Below are 26,144 nucleotides of genomic sequence, written 5' to 3'. Positions count from 1 at the left end.
TTACTTGTCCTTTTCTGTTACCTTTTCCATATTTTCTTCTTTCTATTCTCTCTCCTTTTTTATATATAAAATCAATATATCTCTCCTGATGACAATCATACCATGATGGATATCAGGCTATTATTAAACCCATTATGATTCATACAGCACTTGAGCTGAGCATGTTTTAGCTTGATAACCTCTACAAATATTTGATGAGGTAACCACACTTAGCTCTGGTAGTTCCACCCATTAAAGGACTGGACGGCTAATTAAACAAAATGGTATGATGGACTACCTCTCAAACTTACTTCAACATGACCACATTTTGTTTATTATTTCTAAAATTATCGACTTTTTATTATTTTGCCATGTGCTACCATCTGATCCCTTCACTTAACACAAGGAAGAATTTTAGAAATACCAAACACCTTGCAGTGATCTATAATTTGTGAGTCATTGTCACATGAACCACTATGCTAAACACTGACATATTGTTAACTATTCCTACACAGACATGAAACAGTTTTGAATTCTAATGAAGAATTGTATAAATAGTAAACAGTTAAAGGATTTACATAGAGTTTTATTGAAAATCAATACCAACGGGCCCCAGTGTAAATGTAATATGTACCATTTCAGTAATAATTAATTCCTTTATATCGTTCCGTTGTAGTTTGTAACTAAGATGGCTGATACAAGTATTACAAGCTTTTAAATAATGAACTGATATAGCAGATGCACCTGAAATATGAAATATTGTCAAATCATCATGTTTCAATTAAAATTTCATGTCTACATTACTGTAAAAACAATTGGTTCTGATAGCATAACATGACCATTTGTATGCATCGTTTCTAACTTGCACAAACCATATCACAGGGCATCTTTTCTCTAATTCCATAAACCTAATACCCTATATACATAGAGATGTACTAGTCTTTTGTTTCAATATAGAATTTGGCAGTAGATGTACCACTTGAAATCCCCCTAAGTCTGTCTTGTATATCAGACTTGCCAAGTCATGTTAAACAAACACTCAAGATGAAATTCAAATCCATCTGACCTGATCAGCATCCCAAACATATCATCAATCAAGTATATCAATGCTGACATGTAGGAAAGTTGTGTCACTATGAATTTAAGTTATAGCATTAGGTTTATATAAAGTGAGAAGGGTTTGTATTCCTCTCATCCCAGGCCCTTTAAATAAAGGTCTTCCCCTGTTGGATGATTCTGTGTTTGATGATCCACGTGGCTTTATTGGTTTTTGATGATGTTAGCAAGTGGCGGCTGCAATCATAATGGTCCTTATTATCTAGTGTTGCTGTGTGTCAACATCGTAACCGGATAATCGGCCAAGCATCACTACATCAAAAATCTGTCATGTTCATATTTACACACCATAACAAATGTGTGATTCATTGGACATTTAACAAAGAGGAAAATGGTAACAAAGGGGGAAATTTTTAGGTGACAAAGAGAGCACTGGTGACAAAAAGCCTGGCTAAGACATCAGGAAATATGACTGGCTGTTGAATTACTAAGTTAATGGAGCATTTTATCAGCAACCTATCCAGCTGCTGAAATCAACAATTGTCCAAGGAGCTATTTACAACTTCAGAAATCAGACAAGGAACTCTATTCCACAGTATTTAGAGAATGGAATAATGATGTTTTCGAAAAGAAATCATTTTTAAACATTTTTAAACATTAATCATTAAACAAATTTTAATATCATATCTGAAAAAGATAGCATATCAATTTGATCATCTCATCTTTCTCTTAGTTATCAACTCACAGAAATAAGATTATACAAACTTGAAACTCCTTATCAATGAGCTTTCAGTGTTATTTTCAAAGTTAAACCTTTGGTATTTCGATTCAACAATCTGTTCTGGTTTGATCCTATCAGAACTCTTGTATTCTGAGCAGTTTTATGAGGCGATATCAATGCTTTAGTTCCATATGCATACACCATCTAAATAAAGCACAACACAATATGACACTCTCAGTTACAATTTCTGTTAAAGCATTTCACAATGATACTAATACCGCCTTCGTGTTTTGAAACAGATTGTATCATTCAATTTCAGTCATACTCAATATCATATTTCTATTTTAGCATTTGATAAAATTTTAAGACAGAGATTGTTGAAATATATTTAAAATTTAATTACGGTTATATTATATTACTAAAAACTTAAGATCCCCTGAGGGAAAACTGGAAAACCAATATAATGATGGTTATGGGTTGTAAAATAAACTTGAATAGGAATCGGTTCCACCAAGGTAGCTGGAGGTAAGCATAAAAAAGATGTACTCCATGTGAACAGCTTGGAGCTGAAGGAGAAGGACATTGTCCAGAAAAAGCATCATCCATTTACAGCCTGTTACGTTTATAGTAAAACATTACAAAAATATGGACATATGGTCCTACGACTGAAGGGGGTGAGTCAGGAATCTTCTGTGGTAAAAAATCAAAGCATCAAGGTCAGGTGGCATTCTATCTCTTACAAAACATTATTGGAATCATCACAGTAAGTAGGTCTTTCAAGCTTTGTTTTAAGTTAAAACTTTCATCATTATTTTATCTATCACAAACAAAGTCAGCATATGGTTAATGTAACTGTCAGAATATTGGAACAGGATGATAACACACCAAAAGTGTGTAACCTTAACACAAATTTCAGCAAACATTTTAAATTTTTTTTTGCTTTTTTTCCCCCCCAATATTCAAGTTTTTTGAAAAGTTACTGTATTAGAAAATCCCTTAACTACTAACTGTATGTTTAAAACCTTTGTTCAGTCTAGATTTTATAATAACGAAAATCTAATACGATTTCCCCTAAATGCTAAATATCATCTGTCTATTTCACCCAAACAATGATAAAACTACAGGCCTAAGGCTCCCTCTGTAATCAAGATGAACAAATAAAGACGATATAACCAGTGTCATCAACCTGTCCAATGTTGTTTTTCTACCCTTAGGGCCAGGTCGTTGTAATGCATTGTCACCTGAAGATGTGACAACCTCCAATATTGGCTTTTTTTTCGGAAAGTCTTCCTATTTCTGTATTTATCATCATCAAAATCACCACATTAAAATTATTCCTGAGTTATCAATAAAATTTTTTTTTGGCATTTTAAACTAACCAAACATCTAAACAACTGATCATAATCAAGGCGTGAAATCAGGAAAAAGGATGAATAATTTGCATGATAATGAGTAATTTGCATAATAATGATTAAGTCATCATATATTAATTAACTACTGCTTGTTGTCCCTGTTAAGTCCAGCAGCTGAGTAAACAAGGTATGAGTCACACCAAAACTGTATCATAATTATGTGGGCTGATCTAAACTGTTGACCTAAGATGGAACAATTTGTGACAATATTTCCAGGTACGATATGGTATGTAAGGTCTCATCACCAGAAATCCAGTATTTGTAGGCTTTATTGTAACTGTCATATTGATCTTTTCGGCATTACTTTATCCGATACATTTCTACAACAACAATCAATTAAAAATACTAATTCAATTGTTCAAAGTATATAGTTTCTCATAAATATTTTGCAAGAGGATCGGATATTGAAATTAACTAGAAAGTCTTATTGCCTTTGTGTATCTAGGCATTTAACTGACATTCAATATCTGCATGTATATATTTCTCATCTCATGAATAACGAAACATCGTAGACGTATTTCTCACATAACAAAACAATTCAAAGGATTTAGGTTCTCTATGCTGCAGAAAACAATGCAATATTAGATAAGGACATGAAATGTAATACATTGTAAGAAGGGAAACTTTTAATTCAAATAACAAGCCTATTAAATCCTTTCTGATGAATGTCTATGTTTTAACTGATTTACCACTAAACAAAGTAGGCTTAATAATCAACTTTGATTTTTATAAAACAGATTAGATTGAATCGTATTTAGATGTTTCTGAAATTACAGCAGCGGAGTTGAGACAATAAACTCTTATATCCTTATCTGTATCAGCTGATACAAATGATGCCCACATCACACAGAGGTGGGGAAATAGTTATTGCTACCCGTCCCTGCCAAACAAAGTCAGTGATAACACATGTTACGTAAGGTTGGGAAAGTTTTATTTGTTTATCTCATATTAAGTATTTCAATATGATGTAATAAATCCCTGGTATTCTTTGTGTGTAAGGATGACTCCAGTTACTCACACTGAAGAATAACGCCACCTTCCCACACTGGGAATCAGTATTATATTAACACCCAACAGCTTTGCTTTTCTCCGGATACACCCACCACTTCTAGTCCATGTTATACGCCCTGTCAGTTACACACCATGTCATTATTTGCCTGAATATATGTTTGTATCACCAGTGTATCAATAAACACTGATGTCTATCTGATAAATATCATGTTAATACACTATATCATTTTCCTAAATTACTACCATCAATAGCTTGGCAGTGCACTGAAAAAGAATTCTGAAGCTTTCAAACAGGGGTTGGCAGTATTGGGAAGGATCCTTCCAATAAATGGAATTAACTAGCATTCCCACAAGCATTCTCTGGCATTTACAATATAGTTATGCTCACTATATCAATGTTAAAACATATTATTTCACAAAGTGGAGCCAAACCAAATCAAAACTGCTGACAATTCTGTCTGTTTCATGTATTGATAACATCACCATGTAATTGTTGTGATATGAAACTATGTGGTGTGTAATTATTTAATCTGATAATTCATCTCTACAGTGGTATAGGGTTCAAAAAAGAGTTGTTTACCAACTCAGCACTGAAGAGTTCCCATTCTGTAGTGGTATAGGGTTCAAAAAAGAGTTGTTTACCAACTCAGCACTGAAGAGTTCCCATTCTGTAGTGGTATAGGGTTCAAAAAAGAGTTGTTTACCAACTCAGCACTGAAGAGTTCCCATTCTGTAGTGGTATAGGGTTCAGAGTAGAGGTGATTACCAACTCAGCACTGAAGAGTTCCAATTTTGCAGCAGTTTGGGGTTCAAAGTTTACCAACCCCGCACTAAAGAGTTCCAAATCTGTAGTGGTGTGGGGATTGAAGTAGAGTTGTTTACCAACTCAGCACTGAAGAGTTCCCATTCTGTAGTGGTGTGGGGATTAAAGTAGAGTTGTTTACCAACTCAGCACTAAACAGTTCCAATTCTGTAGTGGTATAAGGGTTCAGAGTAGAGTTGTTTACCAACCCCGCACTAAAGAGTTCCAAATCTGTAGTGGTGTGGGGATTAAAGTAGAGTTGGTTACCAACTCAGCACTAAAGAGTTCCAATTCTGTAGTGGTATAGGGTTCAGAGTAGAGTTGTTTACCAACCCCACACTAAAGAGTTCCAAATCTGTAGTGGTGTGGGGATTAAAGTAGAGTTGTTTACCAACTCAGCACTGAAGAGTTCCCATTCTGTAGTGGTGTGGGGATTAAAGTAGAGTTGTTTACCAACTCAGCACTAAAGAGTTCCAATTCTGTAGTGGTATAGGGTTCAGAGTAGAGTTGTTTACCAAACCCCCACTAAAGAGTTCCAAATCTGTAGTGGTGTGGGGATTAAAGTAGAGTTGTTTACCAACTCAGCACTGAAGAGTTCCCATTCTGTAGTGGTGTGGGGATTAAAGTAGAGTTGTTTACCAACTCAGCACTAAACAGTTCCAATTCTGTAGTGGTATAGTGTTCAGAGTAGAGTTGTTTACCAAACCCGCACTAAAGAGTTCCAAATCTGTAGTGGTGTGGGGATTAAAGTAGAGTTGGTTACCAACTCAGCACTAAAGAGTTCCAATTCTGTAGTGGTATAGGGTTCAGAGTAGAGTTGTTTACCAACCCCACACTAAAGAGTTCCAAATCTGTAGTGGTGTGGGGATTAAAGTAGAGTTGGTTACCAACTCAGCACTAAAGAGTTCCAATTCTGTAGTGGTATAGGGTTCAGAGTAGAGTTGTTTACCAACCCCACACTAAAGAGTTCCAAATCTGTAGTGGTGTGGGGATTAAAGTAGAGTTGTTTACCAACTCAGCACTGAAGAGTTCCCATTCTGTAGTGGTGTGGGGATTAAAGTAGAGTTGGTTACCAACTCAGCACTAAAGAGTTCCAATTCTGTAGTGGTATAGGGTTCAGAGTAGAGTTGTTTACCAAACCCGCACTAAAGAGTTCCAAATCTGTAGTGGTGTGGGGATTAAAGTAGAGTTGTTTACCAACTCAGCACTGAAGAGTTCCCATTCTGTAGTGGTGTGGGGATTAAAGTAGAGTTGTTTACCAACTCAGCACTAAAGAGTTCCAATTCTGTAGTGGTATAAGGGTTCAGAGTAGAGTTTACCAACCCCATACTAAAGAGTTCCAAATCTGTAGTGGTGTGGGGATTAAAGTAGAGTTGTTTACCGACTCAGCACTGAAGCAATCCCATTCTGTAGTGGTGTGGGGATTAAAGTAGAGTTGTTTACCGACTCAGCACTGAAGCAATCCCATTCTGTAGTGGTATTGGATTTAGAAGAGGATTTCACCAACTCAGAAAAACTTTTTTGTGTGTGTGTGAAGAATAATACACTTCTTTTAATCAGAGTTAGCAAGATCAACTGGTGCAAAAATACAGGAAGAGGATTTTGGAAATTTTGTTTTTAATCATAATTCAACAGTTATCATGTAGAAATATTGTGACTGTGATAAGTACAATGCTGACAGTTTAACAGACAGACTTGGCCAATAGTAGGCAAAGACACATCCATCAACTAACTAGCACCACTCCATGTTAACACTTACAAACTGATAAAGGAACTCATCTCTAAAGCTCCTCTACAGTAAATAAAAACTCAAAGATGGGTTTGTGTAAATTACACTGAAAATTAAAACAAACATCCATATGGTATTCTCACTAGCTAGATTGTCTATCAGCTAACCCTGTCATCTTAGATTTTGAAGTGTTTGTAAGCATTGACCTCCACTGCACTGACAGGCAGTGATTCAACATTATGGCCATATAACCCTATGGTTAGACCTCAAAACAAAGCCTTAACACAATTGTATAACTCTATGGTTAGACCTCAAAACAAAGTCTTAACACAATTGTATAACTCTATGGTTAGACCACAAAACAAAGTCTTAACACAATTGTATAACTCTATGGTTAGACCTCAAAACAAAGTCTTAACACAATTGTATAACTCTATGGTTAGACCTCAAAACAAAGTCTTAACACAACTGTATAACTCTATGGTTAGACCTCAAAACAAAGTCTTAACACAATTGTATAACCCTATAAGTTTACCTCAAAACAAAGTCTTAACAAAATTGTATAACCCTATGGTTAGACCTCGAAACAAAGTCTTCATGTAACTGTAAAATCATCATGGTTCACACGGAGGATTGTCCTTTGTGATATTGTTGATTGCCTACATCAAATTTAGTAGTATATTTGAGGAAGCAGTGTATTTTTTAACAAACCATGTATATCTGACTGGAGAACAAAGGGCTATCACTAGTCTATAAAGGCACTGCTGAAGACCAGGTACACTCCATTCCAACAGGCACCAGTACACAATATTGGGTGTTAGTCAAACTGTTGTTAAATAAAGGCCCATAACTCTGCATAACATTTTCATTTCATTAAATTGCTAATAGTAAGTGATTAAAGTACAAGATATTTCTTAATACAAACTAATGTAATGACTGACTTTGTGCAAACATTTCCTTTCTTTTGCTTGTACCTTTGGGACAAACAAATCTACTTTCTCTTCCAGGTATTGACTGCTGGACTGATGGAAAAACCGGAAGTTTTCTCAACCAATATCTCATCGAAGTCACTTGGAATTGGACTGACAGAGCCAAATTGGTCTGTGACCACAGAGAAAGGGTCACTAACTAGCAGTATGTAAGTTCACGTGTACTGCTGTGTATAATACAACACACCAATCTTTCTCTCTCCACATGGCTGCACATATTTCATGCACATATCTAACAGTATTAAGTAATTTAGCATTGTAGATCAAACACATGTTGCATGTTCGCTATATCAAACCTTTGTAAAGGTTACAGGTAAAATGTTGATTATGTACTGCTATGAATGTAAGGAATTTTCAATCAAACACTGTTGATTTCCATTGATACCGTGTAATACAGAAACTCAACCTGTGTTCAAAGTTGTTGTGTTGTGAGATGGTGACAAAGTAACGCCTTATGAAATCTAGATTAGACCCAGAACCCCGACATATGGTAAGAGATGAGATCAAAGTAGGAAATTCAACAGAATAAATTACATGGTAACAGTCGCTCTACTATAACATATGCATAATCCCGTAGGGTTCTTTATATTAAAAGTGAGAACTAAATCAATAAAAAAACTGTTTCATATATACTCCTTTCGGGAAACTAACACCACAGTATATGTGAAAATTTAAGGAAGGACAATCATTGTATATTGATGACAGATGTGGAAGGATTTATAAGATTATACTGATAGAAAATAAGGTGACTAAAATATGTACATCTTTTGTTATCTTAACTCAAACTGAATAACAATTCTTAAAATTGTTTCATTGATATAGAGAGATCTTGTAAGGCATCTTTGAAAAATTTAATTTTCAAACATGTTCCTATTTTAGTTTTCAAAAAATATCCAATTAGTTTAGGTGATGTGTATCAGAGTTTACCAGTTGATACAAAATAGGTATTAAAAATTGGTCAGCCAATCTGAAAACAAATGTTCATCATTAATTGAGAATTGCAATGTCAGAAGGACATAAACGCCTCTGCTATCATATGTTTATGTACCAATCCTTGACAAGTCTGTAGTATAGGTGACCTTGAAACCCTGAAAAGACACATCTGATATATTGTCATATCTGACCTTTGTGTAATTAAGTTTGATCAAAGTAATCCCAATCCCTGATGAAAAGAATGTGCTTGGTTGACTGGGTGCAACCTAACAAGATGTGAATGGAAAGCATTGACATCTGTATTCCTCTACTCCATTAAATAGCTGGAGGTTTGGGATTTAGAATACAGACTCAAGTGTTTAAAAAAAGTGATCTGATGGAAATGTGCAATGAACATTTCACTGGATCTGCCACCAAACATTTGAAGTTTGTGGTACTGGAATATTTTTTGTAATATGTTGGAAATCCAAAGTCTGACCTCTGAATGAAAGTGTTGTATAGTGTTTTTCATCAGAATTTTATTGACACATGTACGAATATACTACACATGTGTTTTGTTGACAGAAAAATGCCCGAAGAGGCTGTACCAGAAAGGAAGCAATTTTTACCAGTGTAATGATATCCTGTCACTTCATTAAACGAAGGATCTGTGACAACCATCTTTATACCACCAGACATTTCTGTGTGTGCTGTTCACAGGCGACTTTTCAGCACTCTGTACCTGTTGACCTCATTACCACCGCAATACAGGCAAGAGATGAATCAGAGACTTTGTGTGAAGTTTTGCACATTAACAATATAAAGATATTTTTGCAAGCTCGTTTCCTCATATGGGCAAATTAACAAGATTGCTCCTCTACCTCTAACTATCAACAGAAAGTGGAACGGTTGCCCCTATTAAATATTGTAACGAGACTAATGACTGAACAGGAAAACACAGCTTATAAAAATGTGACATGAAATCAAAATGTAACTGTGCCCATACCCAGATATTTTTACTTTTCACTTTATAAACTCACACACTGCATTAAATTAATCATATTTGTTCAAATCACTTTAAATGAATCACCAACCTACAATGAAATGACAGTTGTCAAGATCCCAGGTGGATCTTGATGCCTGCCATTGTTTGATCTTTGTTTGTTTTTTGAAAATGTGATCTTTCCCGTACTTTTTCTCCTTTCCACAATTTAAACTCTTAATTGGAACATTTCTCTTCAGAAATAGCAATAAAAATCTTTCATTGCCAAGTCCTTGATGTCACCTGTCTGCTATTTTGTTTTTCTGATCAGTCACAAAATCAAACAGGCACAACTATGGACCAAAAGGAATCAATAAATGGAATCTGAGAAAGATCTATGAAGTACCTCTAAAGAAAGAGTAAATACAAACTTCATGATGGCCATCTGTCTGTCCCAAAATAATCTGGGTTCAATTAGGGACTAAGGGGAATTAACATGTGAAATAGGAGAAAGACTTAAAGCAATAACAATAATAACCTTTCATCGTCAAATTTCAAGATGGCAGATTGTCTGCCATTTTTTTTCTGATCAGTCCCAAAATCAACTAAGCACCATTGGGTATTAACCTACATGTGAAATTAAAAACCATTCATCCAATTTTGCTAAAGAAGTAATGACAACAAACTTTTATGGCTAAACTCGAAGATGGCTGCTTGTCAGCATTTCATTTACCTGATCAGTCCTCAAATCAAACAGGCACAACTAGGGATCAAAGGGAACAAATCTGTAAAATTTGAGAGAGATCTGTTGTGCTCTTTTCAAGAAATAGTGATAAATAATAATTGTTTAGGGATGGAGGACAGATGAACCACAGATGTATGTTTAATTATAGAGTTAGACTTGTTAATTACAGGTTACATAACATCCCTGATATAGCAAGGTCACCATCTCTAGTTAAATAGCAAAATCTCTCACCAAGGTCATCAATCCCTGTGATATAGCAAGGTCACCAGAACTGGTAGCAATGTCACCCTTAGCTAACAAAACAAGGTCATCAACACTAAAAATAGCGTGGTCACCAACACCAAAAACAAGATCACCATACCTGACAAAGGGTGGACAACCATACCAGACATAGCAAAGGTCACCAAAAACAGCAAGGTCATCATAACTGACAAAAGGGTCACCATACCTAACAAAGCAAGGGCACCAACACCTAAAATAGCATGTTCACCATCACTGATAGCATGATAACCCATTCATACTTGACAAAACAAGTAACTAACACTAAAACATAGTGAGGTCACCCATGCCTGACATGGAAAAGTTACCATTTACACAGTTACTGACCTTGACCAGTTTTCCTGAGTTCTCATCAACTATATAGCACTTGATGTCACTTTTCCAATGAAACCCATTAAAATATGTTTTTTTATTATAAATGTGTCCTATGTATCGTGACAGTGTGGGGATGATCTAGGCACTAGTGATTATGAAATGGATGGATTCTATCCATATCTGTTTTGTTACCAATGCCATACACGGGAGTAGGTATAATATAGCCACCATCCCTGACACCAGAACATATCTCTGTGTCTCTCATGTGGTATTCTACATCTCATTATCGGCTCCATCTCCCTTGTTAGGCAGTAAAAGGTATTTTATTCCAATTTTAGTATCCTAGCAACAGAACAGAAATATTTCAACCAATATGTATCTATGGTAATGGTATTTTTTACCATTTTAATGGCCAGGACTGCAACATCTCCTGTAAAACATGGCAGTAAAAGTTTTTCAAATATCAATATTTTCTTGAGAAAAAAAATTCAAAGAAAACATTAACCTTTTTCTAGATGAAGAATTGAAACTGTTATGTTCCTCCTGTGGAAAGTGATATCTTTATACTACATTATCATCCAACTGACAGAAGATGATTCCAGTCACCACGCTATTAATGTTCAGGGACATATATTTAAGTGTTTTTAACAAACAGAAAAATATCAAGACTTACTGGCTCTGAATATCCTATAGACATATGACTGTATGGTAAAGAATGCTGTATGTAACAATATATATCCATTGATAAGCCCATACTTGGTCTCTCCTATATCTACATACTGTAATTCAGTATTAATGCTGCCTACAAGAAGTCTATAAAAGGCTTTAAACAGACCATGTGTTGAACATTAAGTTCTCCAACTGTTTAATACTAGTGCAATAAAACCTTTCACAATGACAAGTTCACTGATTCAGTGACACATTTCATAATTATAATGATTCAATAAAATTATGTCACAAACTAACCTACATTATCAATACCATATTTAACCAGTCCATCTGATTCAAGAGTCATAATGATGGTCACAGGTTCAATGATGCACCCTTTGTTAAAGGTTCTTTAAGTACTGCTGACCAAAAACTCATCTACACATACAGCTAAGGCAGGAATAACTGTACACATTGTAACCAGACAGGTAAAACTGTACACAATGTACCCAGACATGTGTAACTGTACACAATGTACCCAGACAGGTATAACTGTACACAATGTCAGACAGGTAAAACTGTACACAATGTACCCAGACAGGTAAAACTGTACACAATGTACCCAGACATGTGTAACTGTACACAATGTACCCAGACAGGTAAAACTGTACACAATGTACCCAGACAGGTATAACTGTACACAATGTACCCAGACAGGTATAACTGTACACAATGTACCCAGACAGGTATAACTGTACACAATGTACCCAGACATGTGTAACTGTACACAATGTACCCAGACAGGTATAACTGTACACAATGTACCCAGACAGGTAAAACTGTACACAATGTACCCAGACATGTGTAACTGTACACAATGTACCCAGACAGGTATAACTGTACACAATGTACCCAGACAGGTAAAACTGTACACAATGTACCCAGACATGTGTAACTGTACACAATGTACCCAGACAGGTATAACTGTACACAATGTACCCAGACATGTGTAACTGTACACAATGTACCCAGACAGGTATAACTGTACAAAATGTACCCAGACAGGTAAAACTGTACACAATGTACCCAGACAGGTAAAACTGTACACAATGTACCTAGACAGGTGTAACTGTACACAATGTACCCAGACAGGTAAAACTGTACACAATGTACCCAGACAGGAATAACAATACACAATGTAAACAGACAGGACAAACTGTACACAATGTACCCAGACAGGTATAACTGTACACAATGCACCCAGACAGGTAAAACTGTATAAGGTAAAACTGTACACAATGTACCCAGACAGGTAAAACTGTATACAATGTACCCAGACAGGTATAACACACAATGTACCCAGACAGACAGGTAAAACTGTAACTGTACACAATGTACCCAGACAGGTATAACTGTACAAAATGTACCCAGACAGGAAAAACTGTACACAATGTACCCAGACAGGTAAAACTGTACACAATGTACCCAGACAGGTATAACTGTACACACTGTACCCAGACAGGTAAAACTGTACACAATGTACCCAGACAGGTAAAACTGTACACAATGTACCCAGACAGGTGTAACTGTACACAATGTACCCAGACAGGTAAAACTGTACACAATGTACCCAGACAGGTATAACAATACACAATGTAATCAGACAGGTAAAACTGTACACAATGTACCCAGACAGGTAAAACTGTACACAATGTACCTAGACAGGTGTAACTGTACACAATGTACCCAGACAGGTAAAACTGTACACAATGTACCCAGACAGGTATAACAATACACAATGTAATCAGACAGGTAAAACTGTACACAATGTACCCAGACAGGTATAACTGTACACAATGCACCCAGACAGGTAAAACTGTACGCAATGTACCCAGACAGGTAAAACTGTACACAATGTACCCAGACAGGTAAAACTGTATACAATGTACCCAGACAGGTATAACTGTACACAATGTACCCAGACAGTACACAATGTATCCAGACAGGTATAACTGTACACAATGTACCCAGACAGGTAAAACTGTACACAATGTACCCAGACATGTGTAACTGTACACAATGTACCCAGACAGGTATGTAACCCAGACAGGTATAACTGTACAAAATGTACCCAGACAGGAAAAACTGTACACAATGTACAGACAGGTAAAACTGTACACAATGTACCCAGACAGACACACTGGGTATAACTGTACACAATGTAACTGTACACAATGTACCCAGACAGGTAAAACTGTACACAATGTACCCAGACAGGTATAACAATACACAATGTAATCAGACAGGTAAAACTGTACACAATGTACCCAGACAGGTATAACTGTACACAATGCACCCAGACAGGTAAAACTGTACGCAATGTACCCAGACAGGTAAAACTGTACACAATGTACCCAGACAGGTAAAACTGTATACAATGTACCCAGACAGGTATAACTGTACACAATGTACCCAGACAGTACACAATGTATCCAGACAGGTATAACTGTACACAATGTACCCAGACAGTACACAATGTAAGCAGACAGGTATAACTGTACACAATGTACCCAGACAGTACACAATGTAAGCAGACAGGTATAACTGTACACAATGTACCCAGACAGGTATAACTGTACACAATAACTGTACACAATGTATCCAGACAGGTATAACTGTACACAATGTACCCAGACAGGTATAACTGTACACAATGTACCCAGACAGTACACAATGTATCCAGACAGGTATAACTGTACACAATGTACCCAGACAGTACACAATGTAAGCAGACAGGTATAACTGTACACAATGTACCCAGACAGTACACAATGTATCCAGACAGGTATAACTGTACACAATGTACCCAGACAGTACACAATGTAAGCAGACAGGTATAACTGTACACAATGTACCCAGACAGTACACAATGTAAGCAGACAGGTATAACTGTACACAATGTACCCAGACAGGTAAAACTGTACACAATGTACCCAGACAGGTAAAACTGTATACAATGTACCCAGACAGGTATAACTGTACACAATGTACCCAGACAGTACACAATGTATCCAGACAGGTATAACTGTACACAATGTACCCAGACAGTACACAATGTAAGCAGACAGGTATAACTGTACACAATGTACCCAGACAGGTATAACTGTACACAATTTACCCAGACAGTACACAATGTATCCAGACAGGTATAACTGTACACAATGTACCCAGACAGGTTTAACTGTACACAATGTACCCAGAAAGGTATAACAGTACACAATGTACCCAGACAGTACACAATGTAAGCAGACAGGTATAACTGTACACAATGTACCCAGAGAGGTGTAACTGTACACAATGTACCCAGACATGTGAAACTGTACACAATGTACTCAGACAGGTATAACTGTACACAAAGTACCCAGACAGTACACAATGTACACAGACAGGTATAACTGTACACAATGTACCCAGACATGTGTAACTGTACACAATGTACCCAGACAGGTATAACTGTACACAATGTACCCAGACAGTACACAATGTACACAGACAGGTATAACAGTACACAATGTACCCAGACAGGTATTACTGTACACAATGTACCCAGACAGTACACAATGTACACAGACAGGTATAACTGTACACAATGTACCCAGACATGTGTAACTGTACACAATGTACCCAGACAGGTATAACTGTACACAATGTACCCAGACAGTACACAATGTACACAGACAGGTATAACAGTACACAATGTACCCAGACAGGTATTACTGTACACAATGTACCCAGACAGTACACAATGTACCCAGACAGGTATAACTGTACACAATGTACACAGACAGTACACAATGCTCCTGGACAGGTATAATTTACCAATATATGTACCCAAAGAGCCACCTGTACTAATGTATTAGTGTGATATCTGCCTTCCTGTAACTACTGAAGGGATAACTTTGGTAAAGAGAGATAGATCATGCAGCCTTGTGTTCGGGTAAAAGACCAGCACAACTGTTGTAAATTAACTCTGTTTGATGAAGCTGATATCAACAGGGCTTGATTCAAGGGAGGAAATGCTGTGATATACTTGGGAGATAGTAATATCTATTAAATATGCACTGGTATGTATCTGCTTGTTGGTGATAAGCTAGTCAGCACTGAACCCTTTACAGTTTGTGACTTTTTTTAATAAGTAAAAGATATTTCCTGCAAAAAAAAAGATAAAATTTATGACTGTATTTCATTAAAACTGGGAGTTTGTAAAATAGGATGTGCCATAGTGAGTTGAGGTACACAAAGTGTACTATGGAATATGTAATATACTGTTTCATGGTATATCTCTTGACATGATCACAGAATCTGCTAACGGCTCCACTCAAGATTGGCTAAAGATAGACTCTCCTTGTAACAGAACTGTGTCAATATGTCAATAGATAAGTGGTCTTGATCTCATTCACACAAGATTCTATGTATGATTTCTCAACTTACAGGTGTTAAATGATGTGAAATCCAAATCTTGCCAAGCATCTTGTACAAAGTCACCTTCACATGTAAATTTGACCTTCAGAACAAACTGGACCATCACACTTTAAAGAAAGTCTAAAAACTTTTTTGTTTTTGTTTTTTTGTGAAATTTCATAAAGATCAACAAGTACCTTTCAAAAAATGTTGATGAAATACATTGTATAAGTACATTTACACAACAAACAAGAGTATAAGTTGATAACATTGGGAACTACAGATATTGTGGGAAATGTTCTCATTTTAAATTGAATATGGTCGAGGGTTAGCGCGAACGCAGACCCCCACACTAAAAAATAGCGTACCCGAGTAATCCGCATTTGGGATTATCGCAGGGTTCAGCCCGACCAGAGTGCAATGGAAGGGCCTCAACCTGGGGGAACCGCCTTGCTGATCACGGTATCCCCTGTACCAGGTAAGTATGAGTTTATAGCTGTTGATTTTCATTATATACTGCTAGAATCAGGTATGAACCCTACCTTAACTCATTAGCATAGTGCAATTTGCAATTCTATTTTTGTCAACAGCAAAAGTAGAATTATGTCCTAGTGGTTGTATTTTTATTGGAAATAAGTTTTTGTACATTGTTGCAAATAGTCATCATGAAAATAAGGCTTAAAATGTTGCTTTTTTATCAAATATGTCAAAAATTTCTGTGTAAAAGCTATTTCTAATCCACTACTGCCCCCTAGTGGTAGGTCTGAATTACATTATAATCTATATAGATTGTTCAGTCAAGTGGGGATAACTGCAGTCTAAGGCATGCCAGCTACAGTCAATAATAAAATGGCATTCCCTGAAGCAATTCTGTATTAGATCTTATGGATCAATAAATGTTTTATGCTTTAATGTGACCACCATTATAGGTACAACCAAGTGATTTGAGAGATGAAGGTACTAAATACCTTACAATAGTAAACAGGATTACACAGTTACCATGTTGTGCCAAGTCATTGTATAATCATTGGGTAATTGATAAGTAAAGACAAAAATACATATTATTAAAACTTTTTTATATCATTTATTACTTTATTAGTATTGTAGAAAAAATAAATTCAATAATCAATAACAAAATTTTTTTAATTGATTTTTTTCACAATCCTCAGATATTACTTTATTTGGGGAACATTAAATTAAATTGCTGTTAGTCTTTATAACATGATCCAGACAAATTGTAGTTTGGAAGGAAAACTAAAGGGAGTACATTAACTGCAACACACTAGGGACTGGTTTCCTTCACTTATTAGTTTCGTCTACTGATTTCACCTCAAATATTTGGCTTCATCAGGACAATTTGGCTACTATGTTTTTCACCTAATTACTAAAGTTCTGGATAAATTTGTACAGTGACATCACATTATAACATACTCAATAACTCTATATATACCATATTCAATAATCTGATAAATATGTAACGTGGTATTACAGCTATATATCATAAATAGAAGGAAAACTGCAACAGCAAGACTAGGAATTGAACCCAGAACCTCTGACCTTTAGACAGACGCTCTAATCAATTGAGCATATTAGATAAAATCTCATTAGTAAAGTAAAAACCTTATCAAGAAATTAACAAATCATCTTGAGATTGTAAGGCAAATCTTATCTCTCAAGTAATCTTACCTTGTTAATAAATATTAATTTAACTCTGTCAAACCTTAAAATAAAGTCAACCTTACCTGTTAATAACTAAAAATTATAAATAAAATCCTACCTTGAAATTAAGTTACATAATTTACACTACCTGTGATTGAGTAAAAACATACCTGTAAATAAGTCAATATCTAAACTATAAGCAAACTCTTACTAGTAAAGAGGTAAAATCTGACCTTGTAATTAACTTATTAATTAAATAAATTCTTCTTTGTAAGTAAGTAAAATCTTACCTGTAAATAAGTAAAATCCCAACAGAATAGTTAAGACATCACAGCTGCAGATCTCCATCATGTCTCACTACTGCGTCTCGTCCCGAGTGTCACCACTCTGCTAGTCTGTACTGTCACCACTTCCACACACAGTAGAACCACCGCGAAGTGGCACTATAAGATGTTCTGTGACTACCCTCAGTTCCTGTTAGGGGTAACACTGTAAAGGCATTGACTATACACAGCTAGCACTAGTCGCTGACTTTAACCGATTCGTGATAGTTTGGTGTGTGGCACTCTTTATCAACTGACTCTGACTTTCCACTTCAGTTTGGTGTGGTACTATATGAACCCCACAGCTTTCTGCTATAGTTCTTGATGTCCTCAGGGACCCTGCAACTGTCCACTGCTTTTTAGTTTGACTTTAGATACAGTATATCCCAGACCTCGTCACTACATCTCACAGACTTCTGTCACAATGACTATTAACACCTGTTATTAGAATGGCACTTTAGGACACTAAATGTTCTGTCGTTATCCACTGTTCTACAGTATGTTACTCCCCGCGTCTAGTTCAGGAGTCTCCTCACCTTGCTGTGATTGTGGTTGGTGTTCAAACAAGACCTGTAAGGACAATTGAGATAAATGTCAACAGATTATGCTGCCTCCAGACTCCTCCCCCTGGTTGGAAGGTGGCAGTGCCTCAGTGTAACTGATGGTGATACAGTAGAACAGGCTGACCTCAGCTCACCAGGAATGGGATGACACACAAAAGGTACACCGCTCTACTGCTCTTGGCTGGGTAGAAGTATAATAACACCATTTTGGTAGTTAGTATCAATTATTGATTTTCACAGTGAATCATTTTAGTGTAATTATCATCACAACCATTATTCATTTGGGCAAAATTATTCAAAAAACAATAAAAAAAATTTTCAATTACAAAAATTTCAATTTCAATTTTAAAAGGATGCTTCACTTTTCCGTATTCTATTTCTTACTCCAACAAGACATGTTAACATGTTTTTCATTTACACAGAAAGCTATCTGGTCTTTCGTACCTATCATCTACTAATTGTCATTAATTATACTTAAACATCATACCTCATTTGTCTTCGTACCTATCATCTACTAATTGTCATTAATTATACTTAAACATCATACCTCATTTGTCTTCGTACCTATCATCTACTAATTGTCATTAATTATACTTAAACATCATACCTTATTTGTCATTTGTCATTAATTATACTTCATCATACCTATTTGTCTTCGTACCTCATCTACATAATAGTCATTAATTATAATTATACTTAAACATCATACCTTATTTGTCTTCGTACCTATCATCTACTAATTGTCATTAATTATACTTAAACATCATACCTTAACTGTAACAGGTAAAACTGTAGCTAAACACAAATCAGTTTAAACGATTTCAAATGTTTAAGTGGGTTCTTAAATTGATAACATCGACTCTTGAACACACCAATTGTAATACCAGTCCTGTGGGATTTCGTGATTGCTTATTTTCATGAGATCCAATAGAATGTGTCATCATAATTGACTTATCCAATTAAGCCTTCAGTTAGAAGTGTTTATTAAAATGCATGCGTAAATGTAGGATACCTGTTGAATACAACAATCACCAGGTTGTTTACAAAGTCAGGTTCTACGGCAGAATGTATTAAGTTTTTTTCTGTAAAGACAGTACAATACACAAATAATAACAATTTTTCTAACTTCTATTATAACGATTTTATTACCAATGTCAGAGCAGTGTGTATTAGGGCACACAATGATCAGTATGAAATAAATCAGCCTGTTTGAAGCTGACACAGCACCCAACAGTTGCATACACTTCATCATACAATAGGCTTGTGTAATCATGTGATAAGGTTCCATTACATAGCAGGTTTACAAAGTGAGTTCCTGAGGATTAATTTAGTGAAGTTTAGTATGATGGATGGGAGCATTAGTGAGATTTTCTTGATCATGTTTAAACAAACTTATGTTATATGTGTGATATCAGGTTCCAAATTCAAACGAATTCCACAAAGTTAAACATATAGTATAACAGTAAAATTGATCAAGTATTATTTAGTTTTATTAACGTCAGTACATGTTAAATCAGTACAGATACACATTCTATATATCACTTCACATCTTCTCCTTTTAAGTCTTTTCTGCAAGCGCACCCCCCACACCCCCCCCATCCCCCCATCCCTGCCTGGGTCATTATGACAGGGGTCTCCATGTAGTATTAGGTTGCTACTTTACTGAACAACATACCATGTGCATGCCATCCAGATGAATTAGGGTAAAGTGTCTTGCCCAAGGACACAACCACCTCAACATACACTGGTCATTGTGTCAGCTTCCTGAGAATCCCAAACTGCCATGGGTAGGTAGCATTGAATAACCCCCCCTACCCCACCCCCCCACCTGAGGTTACATAGGCCAACACTGCTCCAACAGACCTAACACAGGCCCTATCTTTAAATAAAAAGTTCAATAAGTAAGAAGTACAATTAGCTTTTAATTCAAACATTAATTTTTTTCATTTTTATTTCCATTCAAACATATTTCATGAGCAGGACAGAAGAGTGTTTACAAAATCTATGCTCTGTCTTCTTTAAACAGAATAAATGAAGCTGGCGGTTACAGCGGTTATTAATTGGTACCTGTCACACGGATTTTGAATTTAATCATGGATAAAAAACAAATCTGGTCTAAATTGGGAGATTGTGTGGTAGGATGGTTCTCCCTGGTGTCACAGTAAATTAATCTGAGGTGAGATAAGGGAGGTAGTGTTTCTCTGGAAGAGACACCTACCCGCACAGATAGCCTTCAAATTATCACACTAAGGTATCAAGTCACATGACCTCTGTACTGTTAGAGGTCAAGGTCAACGCTAGGGAGATCACCACCGATTGTAACCTAGTCTGTTGGAAGCTCATCTTCAGAAAAGATACATACACATGAGAACAAGACAGTAGTTTCCAAGACCGAAATCTACTGGATACTGATTTATAACAGCTAGTCATTTCCAGGAACACTATCTACTAGTTAGCACTATATAAGACTATCATTGCCACATTTTCCCACAGTTCAGTCCAAGAGAAACCTAACAAAATTCCTGATACTGTCCATAAAAGTTCATTAATCCAAGAACAAGTGATATCAAGTAATAATTGACACAAAGTTGATACAAAGGGGAACAGGTTCACAGGTTATCACAGATGTCAATATCTTATCATCAATAAGGCCATTTCTTCCATTCCTCAAATAATATTCATTATTTTCTAACAGTTCTGAGAATAATCTACAATCTACTGTAACTCTGACTAGCTTCAATACACTGCCAGGCAAGAGGGACCATCTCTTGACCTTGATACAGACTAGAAAACCAGTGCAAATCCTCGGTTTGATCCCTAACACAGTCACTTAATTATATAATGACCTTCATTTAATTACCTCTTGCTTCTATTTTCATCTTTCCTTTTATGATATCAATGTTGACATGATTAATAGAATCTTTTACCCTCTTGGTGGTGAGATAGGTGGATTTCAACCAGAGGGGAAAGATGATTAAGTTAAATGTAGCAAACACGAGGCTTGCTGAGTGTCTGCAACTTAAACATCTTTTCCCGAGGGTTGAGATCACCTTGTATCACCAACAAAAATGATTATTATTCCCATACCCTGCTGGCTTTATCACATATTTAAATGCGTTTTCGTTGCCCCTGTGCTTTGCATCATTGACTTGACATCAATAAATAGTTACTGTGATGTCCTATCATTGTCCTGACAGGGAAATCTGTAAGAGGCGTGGATGTACCTGTCCTAGGTAAGAGGCGTGGATGTACCTGTCCTAGGTAAGAAGCGTGGATGTACCTGTCCTAGGTAAGAGGCGTGGATGTACCTGTCCTAGGTAAGAGGCGTGGATGTACCTGTCCTAGGTATGAGAACAAACTTTCTCAAAAGTTGATTTCATTAATAAACCTGTGATCATCAGAAAATAGTCATAATTGTGAGCGAAAACACTCTACATGTTACACTAAAACATTTCTCTTCATCAATTATACCAAATCCCTCCTACAAAAAACCCATTAGACCCCATTCAAAGTATTTAAGTAGACTGATGGGTATTTGTGGTCAGAGTATTGTCCTACCGCGGGTGAAGATATGAGGTGACAGCTTGACTTTTCCAACCTATAGTGGTTTGTGTTTCACAGGAAACTGAGAAACAAACCTGTCTGTGCTGTCCAGGTTGTGTCCTTGTGCAAGACACTTTACCAACTGGATGGCAAGCAATGTGTCTCCCACATGTTGTTCAGTAAGGAAATTACCAACTACTACACAAGACCCTGCCTCAAAATGTCTGTGGCTGTTCAAAGGATGACAAAGTTTGTAAACAAATAAACAAGAAGTAGTCATTGATTGATTTTCTCCACATCAATAGATAACCTGGCATTGATTTATTGATTGGTAACTATGGTTACAAATTATTTATTCAGGATTACACATTAGGGTCAAAACTAATGATCTTCAAAACTATATTGATACCAGTACAAATAGATAGTGATAAAACTATACAAGTAGTAATAATCACATGATCTTTGACTTGTCTATACAAAATAAGGGTCTGAGGAAGGGGAGATCTCACTGAATATGTAGTAATTGAAGAGATAAAATTTGTCTTCTCAAATCAGCTATGTTAAACTTGTGGTTTGTGCTCACTAGACAAAACTGACAACTGTAAAAACGGTATCGCTAACTATAAGTACAGTTATAACTTTCAGAGTTAACACTAGAGAGTTGTCAGAGCAAGCAAAACTACATATACATATTCTCATTAAATCAATCACATTTATTTCCACCTTGCAGCTCTTGGTCACACCTACACAATCTGCTGTCTACAGGAGATGTGAACATCCTTATTATTCCTTTTTGACACTGACAGATGGGAACTCCCAGTGTCATCAATCTTCAGTAACCAGAATCACTGCTTCAAATCCAATATGGCCATAACAGTTGGCTTGAAATAAATTTCATTCATCATATCAAATTCATCAATCCTTCATCTGCAGGTAGATCTTTGTTCAATGGGAGCAAACCAATTCTGTTCATCAGCCTAAACAACCATATCTGTTCATGTGCAGTCAACCGTATCTGATAATTAGTAAATCAGATCTGCTGATCTGCTTTCAATTATACGGATATGATTGTACTCTTAATGGGATTACAGGTTACAATGACATCAAGGTAAACAAAAACTTATAAAAGATGCAATTCAAAAACCATGAATAAAGAGCAGAGGTCCTGAAAGTAGCAAAGAATATGAAGCAGAAAAACAATTATATAACTGTTCAAAATAAGAAGAAAGAAACATCATACCAATGTGAATATACTAGTAGTCCTTTCATAAAGCTGTATAGTAATATGTACAATTATAACCCTATATATAACTGTAGGTGGATGTACCAGTAGTAAAACTGTACCCTATATATAACTGTAGGTGGATGTACCAGTAGTAAAACTGTACCCTATATATAACTGTAGGTGGATGTACCAGTAGTAAAACTATACCCTATATATAACTGTAGGTGGATGTACCAGTAGTAAAACTATACCCTATATATAACTGTAGGTGGATGTACCAGTAGTAAAACTATACTCCTATATATTACTGTAGGTGGATGTACCAGTAGTAAAACTATACTCCTATATATAACTGTAGGTGGATGTACCAGTAGTAAAACTATAACCCTATATATAACTGTAGGTGGATGTACCAGTAGTAAAACTATACTCCTATATATAACTGTAGGTGGATGTACCTGTAGTAAAACTATAACCCTATATATACCTGTAGGTGGATGTACCAGTAGTAAAACTATAACCCTACATATAACTGTAGGTGGATGTACCAGTAGTAAAACTATACCCTATATATACCTGTAGGTGGATGTACCAGTAGTAAGACTATAACCCTATATGTAACTGTAGGTGGATGTACCAGTAGTAAGACTATAACCCTATATATACCTGTAGGTGGATGTACCAGTAGTAAGACTATAACCCTATATATAACTGTAGGTGGATGTACCAGTAGTAAAACTATACCCTATATATAACTGTAGGTGGATGTACCAGTAGTAAGACTATAACCCTATATATAGCTGTAGGTGGATGTACCAGTAGTAAAACTATAACCCTTTTCATACCTGTAGGTAAAAATAACATTAAAAAATCTTAATGATTCTATAAATACCTGTCAGTGATGATACCAGCAATCCATTCATAGATCCAGGCACAACATATTTAGTAAAACTGTGATATTGAAATTATATACAATTTGTAGGTAAACGTAGGTACTTGAATCAACTTTTCATTCATTAAATCCAAGTATACTGAGACCTTCACCAGTAACAACAAGTGTTGCATTGATAGATTGAAAAATTAGTCATGATGTCAGTTAAATATCAATTCTGCATCACTAGTACACTGATACAAGATTTCCATTCATCCTTGTTTACACATAGTCATTAATCCCACTACATACAGTATCCTTATTCATCCACAGCCTCCCACCACGAGTCTGTGACTAGGACTGGCCAACAGACCCAGTATTCACACCCGCCAGTGAAGCCTCTGTTCACACACAGTTATATAAGTAAGCACTACGATAATGAATGAGAGCATTCAAGTCAGTTGTTGTAAGAACTTAAGTACCAAGGCTTTATTTGTTTGTACCAACCCAAAATAACTCTTGTTTATTTACATCCAAATTATACTGTTCTTTCTTTTAGATGCTCAAGATAGAATGCACTAAATGTGGGAGTTTATGAGTCTAGAGAGTGGTTTATATGGTTCTCCAATATAGTACCACTGTACTACACTAATGACCTATCACAAAATCCAACAAGTGTATTAGGATTGGGAAAACAGCCAGAACAGAGGTTTCGAACCTGGAACTTCTCAAGTCTGCAGTTATTTATCACACCTGAGTTAGCTTTATTTCCTACTGCTCTTAACAATTCTTGAATATAAAACTACGGGAAAATGTGATACACATAAATAAGTAATAATCACTTATTAAGTTGTTAATACTAATAAAAAAGGCCACATGGATCTTGACCACAATTAGGCCTCAAACACAAATTCAGAACCAATGAATTGTCACCTAAAAATTCAACTTGATAAGTTCAATCCTATATATCAAATGTTTGATGTTCAAACGCTGACCAGTTATAGCCATTTTTGGTGTGTGTAAGTCAGATATATACTACCAATAAATCACATACTCTGCAAGTCACTTGTACAATAAACTAAACAGCGTGACTCCTTGTCTATGGAGGAACTACACCACATATATCATTCCACACTAAACCTTAAAGTGCAGTTCTTGAAATTTTGAAAACCCAAACCTGCCTCTTAAAAAATGATTTATAATGTTTATGATATAAACTATTTGTAAATATTTTGACTACTCTTCCGTGGGCCAGCTATATTTGAAAACCTGGGAATTTTTTTGTGGCTTGTTAGTGGTATCCTGCTGGGGATTGGCTATAGTGGGCTGTAAGGCCATCTTCAGGAAAACTACTACCAGGAGGTAATTCTCATACCAAGATCTCAACTAGTTTTCATTGATAATTTCCTCATTCATATGGTACTACAGTTCTCTGATCAGCTGTGAACCTGATAAGATAAAAAGCTAATTGGGCTCGACACAAACACTTGTACCTGCGCAACTGCTTCTTCTTATAAATAGCCTGGTGTAGAGATGTGAGAAGTTGGCTTTTATTATTAACATACATGTATGTATCAAAGATCATTGACCTCATTCCTACAAGTCAAAGGTCAAAAAGATGTAACCAGCAGGATGTGAGTAAGCTTTTTATTGCAGGACATCTTACCATTTTAGTTAATCATTTGGCTCCAGTACAGCATCAGATTTCAAATATAGCGATTATAAGTATGTGTGATGCAGTACTGGATAAAGATCTGTATTTGTTTTTATTGATTCTCAAGGACGATATTATATGGAATATTACTAAACTTCTGATGATGTCACATGACTTTGGGTGGGGAGCACTTTGAAAGTTTAAAATTCAGAGAATGCTGCATAATAATACTTGGGTGGAGAGAATGATGTCGGTTTACATGTGT

General features: G+C 36.0%; 1 protein-coding gene and 1 non-coding gene across 6 annotated transcripts in view; both read right to left on the bottom strand.

Annotated features, from left to right (window-relative positions):
* LOC132561344 (uncharacterized) overlaps positions 1-26,144 on the bottom strand; it is a 104,634-nt gene that overhangs the window by 33,136 nt on the left and 45,354 nt on the right. For 4 of the 5 annotated variants that reach the window (XM_060226067.1, XM_060226071.1, XM_060226068.1 and 1 more), the window contains one exon: positions 17,991-18,593. In XM_060226067.1, coding sequence (XP_060082050.1) covers positions 17,991-18,051 — 61 coding nt within the window. In that variant the 5' untranslated portion in view covers positions 18,052-18,593. Of the gene's footprint in view, positions 1-17,990; positions 18,594-24,246; positions 24,521-26,144 lie in introns of those variants that run through there. The other variant, XM_060226070.1, reaches the window with a different exon arrangement.
* LOC132561349 (U1 spliceosomal RNA) lies at positions 16,364-16,527 on the bottom strand. The gene has a single exon (XR_009554690.1). It is a non-coding gene; the product is annotated as a U1 spliceosomal RNA (small nuclear RNA).

This window comes from Ylistrum balloti, unplaced genomic scaffold (genome assembly GCF_031769215.1).
Source record: "Ylistrum balloti isolate Yb309-2 unplaced genomic scaffold, AGI_CSIRO_Ybal_v1 Utg371194, whole genome shotgun sequence".
Lineage (NCBI taxonomy): Eukaryota > Metazoa > Mollusca > Bivalvia > Pectinida > Pectinidae > Ylistrum > Ylistrum balloti.
Note: the sequence above shows the minus strand (reverse complement) of the source record. Positions and strands in the feature narration are given on the sequence as shown.